Raw genomic sequence first — 5,495 nt, 5'->3', positions numbered from 1 at the left:
GCTGTAATGACGGTTATTACGACACTGATGGCGCTGCGCGTATGTGTCCGGAAATAAGCGGGGAGCCGCTCTCCAGTCCAGTTCAGCTCGCTGCGGACGGCCGAGCGGACGGACGGACTGACGGGCTGATGCTCCGCGGTGTGTCCGGCACTGACGGGGCTTGGGCGGCTAACGGGAGTGCAGCGGTATGGGCCTGTTCGCGCGGGTCCGGAAGGAGTGGTTCATCGTGGGGATCGTGTTGGTGATCAGCGCCGCCAAGATCGGCCCGTCCGTCGGGGTGAAGGGAGGTGAGCGGAGGAGGAGAGGAGAGGAGGAGAGAGACGGGCTTATCCTCCGCTCTGTCAGCCGAATCTACCGCTTAACGTTCTCACGTCTCTCGGTTTCAGCCCCGTGGTCTTACCCGGAGAGCCGGTCTCAGTGAGGCTCCCTCTTCCTCTTCGCCTGCAGGCTGTGGAAACACCACGAAGCAGCTTTTAAAACTTGGCCGGGCTGCTTGGAGAAGCGCATGTGTGGCGGGCATGAGCAGTTTGTGCGTTTAAAAGTGATCAGAGTGGCTTTCTTGGCGTCCACCTTGGTGACACGTCGCACTAAGCCAGACCCGGATCTGTGTTGCTATCAGGCTGGAGCGGCTTGGCTTGTGTGGCAACTTCTCTGCTTGACAGACTGTGAATGTGTGTGTTTAGCCCTTTGTGGGGACCGAATGTCTCCAAGATGAGGAAAACTGACGTTATGGGGACATTTGGCTGGCAAAAATGGTCCTTTACCAAAAACCGCAGGTTTTATATGAAAAATAAGAGGTTAAAGCTGATATTTTGTTGAGGTTAAGGTTGGGGTTGGGTCAGATGTCTGTGGTAAAGGTTAAGGTTAGGGTTGGGTTAGATGTCTGTGGTAAAGGTTAAGGTTAGGGTTGGGTCAGATGTCTGTGGTAAAGGCTATGGTTGTGTTAGGTAGAGCACAACAGCATTCACATCCTACAGAAACGCGTTGAAAATAGTCCAAAAAGACAGTAATACAAACCTGTGCTGTGCTGTGTGTGAAGTCTCTTTTGTCAAAGGTGCTGTGTCCTCATGTGAATGTGTGTGTATTTAGTACTTTGTGGGGACCTGATGTCTCCAGTATGAGGGGAAACTGACATTATGGGGACGTTGGGCTGCTCAGCAGATGCAGGTTTTATTAAGAAGTAAGAGATTAAAGCTGATCTTTTCCTGAAGTTAAGGTTAGGGGTGGGTTAGATGTCTGTGGTAAAGGCTAGGGTTGGGTCGGGTCAGGTAGATCACAGCAGCATTTACGTCATGCCGAAATGTCCTGAAAATGCAGGGATACAAAGCCGTGCTGTGTGAAGTGTCTTTAGTCAAAGATGCTGTATATTCAGAGTCAGAGAGATTTGCATTTACCTGCGTTATGACTCTTTGCTTTATGCTTGTCTTGTGACAGCGTTGTATTAAGTGTACAACCTGGATGAAACACTTTTGCGAGAGGAACAGTGACTCCAGGAGTCTGTGCTTGGGTTATGTGCAGATCGGTCCCCGTTAAAGCGCTGCATTGTCAGGCTATAAGGTGATGGGAAGCGTGATATCGGACTTTAAAAGTATAGCATGTATGTGCAAAGTGTCATTGTGATCAGGCTGAGTTACAGCTGCACAACATGTTTATAGTGTTACTACTACGCCTGAACGATTCAGGGGGAAATATCGAAGCCTAATTGGGATTTTTCTTGTTGATTACTTTCTGAAAATGAAGGTCCAGGCCTGTCATTCATTTTGGCTGTGATAATCAGAACATGCATTTTTCTGCTAGTTTGCCAGGAAGCTGCAGGGGTGTTGTAATGTAGGTTACACTGGCTTGTGTGGCATGTTTGGTAGCTTCCGATTGCAACTCATCTACAGGCAGTTTATAAGCTGTATTGTAAGTTTTCCCCCTTGAAATGAAGCAGTGGTCTGTGTACAGTGTAGGGTGTAATTGAATGGCAGGTCTTAGAATTTGAAAACCACACTTTTCCAAATTTCGGTTTCGATGTGAAGTGATCAGTCTTTCAGATTAAAATCCTGCATATTGGAATTTCAACACTTTAAAACTATTCAAGGAAACCATTAAATGTGGCTTGGGTCAGGATTAGTCTGACTGACTGTTCTGTGAATTATGGAATCCATCCAAACACCTACAGAAACTCATCTGGGGTGTCTGAGATTGGTCAAGATGAACTTGAGAGAGTTGACCGTTATAATAGTGCAGCTGGCGTAGGGGAGTTATAGTCCCGCCTCTTTAAAATCAGATTGTGTGTTTGTTTGTTTGTTTTTATTTATTAATGCTTCCTGCTTGCATCTTTAGACAAATAGAGCTGTCTTGAAATATTTCTAGTTCAACCAGCCTGACTTGCTGCCTGCTGTGTTATGACTGCCTCACCTGCTCTCCCTCAGGTCCTCTTCGGCCAGAGATCACTATCACCTATGTAGCTGTATCAACCATCTTCTTTAACAGCGGCCTGTCTCTGAAGACGGAGGTGGGTTTTTATGACACATACCAATAACAATAAAAAATGACTTAACTGAATATTATCCAACTAGCACAGCCTTTCAAAGATTCCAAAATTGGAATTCCGTTATTCCAATATTGCAACAAATATTCCATTATTGGAATAAAGGATGCCGTTAAAAACACAGTGTGGCCTGTTTTCTAAAGTTGGGTAATTAAGGTCAGTCACTTAATTGTGTTGACAGCATGACATGTTTCAGGATATATTAGTGATTGACTCTTCATTCTTTCTCTTTCTGTTTCTCTCTTAATCCCTCCCATTTAGGAGTTGGCGAGTGCGTTAATGCATGTGAAGTTACATTTGTTTGTTCAGACGTTTACTCTGGTGTTTTTCCCTGTGGCCATCTGGCTGCTTCTCAAAGTTCTGGCACTCACTGCTATTAATGAATGGCTTCTCAAAGGGTGAGTACAGCACACAGACACTGTCTCGTCCATGTAGTCAGTCCCTCTAACTCCAAGACTCATCCTCACTACAGCACTCACACTTTTCAGGTTACACTTTTCTTTCTCTCTCTACCTGTGTGCGGCTAAGCTGAGGCTGAATAGAGCCTCTGTCTCCAGTTGGTTGCTATGTATTACATGGGTTCCCTGAACTGGTGCTACATTATACTGCTGTATGAGCTCATTCATGTACCTGCATATTGACACACAAACCTCCCTCAGAGCTGCCCTGTTTGCACTGGGAGCAAACGACTGCTGGAATGACACTTTCCGAGGCGGTTGGTGTTAAAGGCACTGGAGTGTAGCCGTTCAGAGTCCAGCAGTAAGACTCTTGATAACTGGCTGTCATATGTATATATGTATATATGTATATATATATGTATTTATGTATATATATGTTCAGAGTGTGTGAATACACAGTGTAAACGCTTATGACCACACACATCAGGTGAATTCAGCATTTATGGGACTTTAAAGATATTTAAATGACTTCTTCTTGATCAAAACATGCATGGGCTTTAAAAGATTACAAAGTATTTTATTGGAATAAAGGAAGCCTTTAAATAGACACAAACACATTGTCAAAAAGAAATTATATATAAATGTCTTGTCATCCCGTCCTGGCCCTGATCTGACTGTCTTGGGCCAGTAGCACTAAAGGACAATCGGTCACGTTAGAGCGTCAGAGCGCTCATCGGCCCATTTCTGCTTCAGCCGTTATGTTGCTTGGTAACCATAACCCAATGAACTAAATTTCAAGAATGAAGACTTATTTATTATGATACTAGTATATTAAAATAAATGATATTTTATTGATCATTGGTGTTTTTATTTTGTTGCCATTTTTAAATAACAATAAGCCACCCAAGACGTTGTGATACAGTTAATATATGTACAGATACGGGCTGTTGTTAGGCAAAACACAAACAAGCTTAGGGCTTTTATGTTTTGTTTTTGAACCTAAGCCTGAATATTAAAGTATTTTTGTTTTTATATTTATTTGCATTATATATATTTTATGTAGTTGTATACAATATTATAAGTGACTCATTTTATATTAGTCATATATACACTTTCGTTATTTACACAGATGGGGGGACAAGTTTGAAGTTGAGGTGACGTTAAATTATTGCAGGAAATTGTTCTATGAACTGAACATAGAATATAGTGAAAGCAGAACAACTGACCTGCATTGTGGTGTTGGAGCTAAACCCCAATGACTTTCATTCATTGTTTTCAGTGTAAGCATTTTTGTTTGTCTTTTAACAGGAAAGAATGAATGCAGCCTGGTGATGCATGGAGTCCAGGCTGACAGAGTTCACAGATGGACAGCTTGACTGAAATCTTTTCAGACTCATTGGATGCTTACATAAGTTAAAAACAAGTATAGGTGCTGTACATAGGCTCCCAGTCAAAACGTGATTAAATTAGCTGTGGTGGCAGTTATCGTACAGTTGTTGCTGCAGACAGCGCCACAGTACAGCTGCGTGTTAAATCAAGTGCCAACATGGGGTGTTGCCAGTGCAGACAGACCCTGTGGACCTACTATTTGAGTGACAGCTTCCGGTACCAGTCTCAGTGGTGTGGTAGCTGGTGCAGGATGGAATGGTGACAAATTTATCGAAGCTATGAAATAAATATGTAATTCCTACAGTCAGAAACATTGCCCATCACAGAGATATTTAGAGTAGTCCTACCTCACAACACTCCTGAGTGGCTCAGACATACATTAATTAGCTTTTAACCAGGTAGTTATAGTAACTGATATGATATGATGATTGTGACTCAACATTTTTCTGCATGTAGTTACAGCATAATGTGTGTCTGTGTGTTTGCAGGTTGCAGACGGTGGGCTGTATGCCCCCTCCGGTCTCCTCTGCAGTCATCCTCACTAAAGCTGTAGGAGGAAATGAGGTCAGAGAGAAACCAGTCTGGGCTACTTTAATAACTTTGCTTTACTGGACTGTCTGTCAGTGAGCAGTTATTCAGCTAGTTCAGTCTTATTCACACAGGATTAGTTTAGCTCGGGGAGGTGGGGAAATGGAATTATTACCAGAGTTTCTCAGTGATTTAATCCCAGTTGACTCTGGCAATATGTAAGCTTTGTGGACTGCATACTCACACATCTGTAAAGATTTCAGCAGCTTTTACCTACTAGATTATATTAATCCCATGCTATAAATCGAGCTGTGGAAATAACTCCAGGTTAATCCAGAGTGAATTGTCATGTTGTTAAATTCCGTCATATCTTGTTTTTGCATTATTTCATGTGCACCAAGGCACCGTGTGGGCCAAATCGAGCTGATATGTATTGTCCTATCTCAGGTGTGTGACATTAAACATCTAAACATGTACAATTACAGAAATATTTTTGATAGATTTATAGAGTTTATATTACAGTGTAGTGACTATGTGTGTGACTTAAGAAAGCTATCTAGATGGTCAGGCTAAACAGCTTTATGGTTAAGTTAAAAGTTTGGACAAGTTTTACTTGTGAGCAGCCAAACTTTCTGTTTTTGGAA

The 5,495-nt window shown here is 42.6% G+C and overlaps 1 protein-coding gene across 4 annotated transcripts in view; it reads left to right on the top strand.

Moving 5' to 3' along the window:
* The window catches only part of slc10a7 (solute carrier family 10 member 7), a 13,563-nt gene continuing 8,068 nt past the window's right edge, over nt 1–5,495 (top strand). The window contains exons 1-4 of one of the 4 annotated variants that reach the window (XM_017687416.2): nt 1–287; nt 2,418–2,500; nt 2,798–2,934; nt 4,812–4,887. In XM_017687416.2, the coding sequence (XP_017542905.1) occupies nt 188–287; nt 2,418–2,500; nt 2,798–2,934; nt 4,812–4,887 (396 nt within the window). In that variant the 5' untranslated portion in view covers nt 1–187. The other 3 variants (XM_017687415.2, XM_017687417.2, XM_017687418.2) reach the window with 3 other exon arrangements.

The sequence above is a fragment of the Pygocentrus nattereri genome, chromosome 9, assembly GCF_015220715.1.
Source record: "Pygocentrus nattereri isolate fPygNat1 chromosome 9, fPygNat1.pri, whole genome shotgun sequence".
NCBI classification, from domain to species: Eukaryota; Metazoa; Chordata; class Actinopteri; order Characiformes; family Serrasalmidae; genus Pygocentrus; species Pygocentrus nattereri.
The sequence above is the reverse complement of the archived record's forward strand: the minus strand, read 5'-3'. Positions and strand labels throughout refer to the sequence as shown.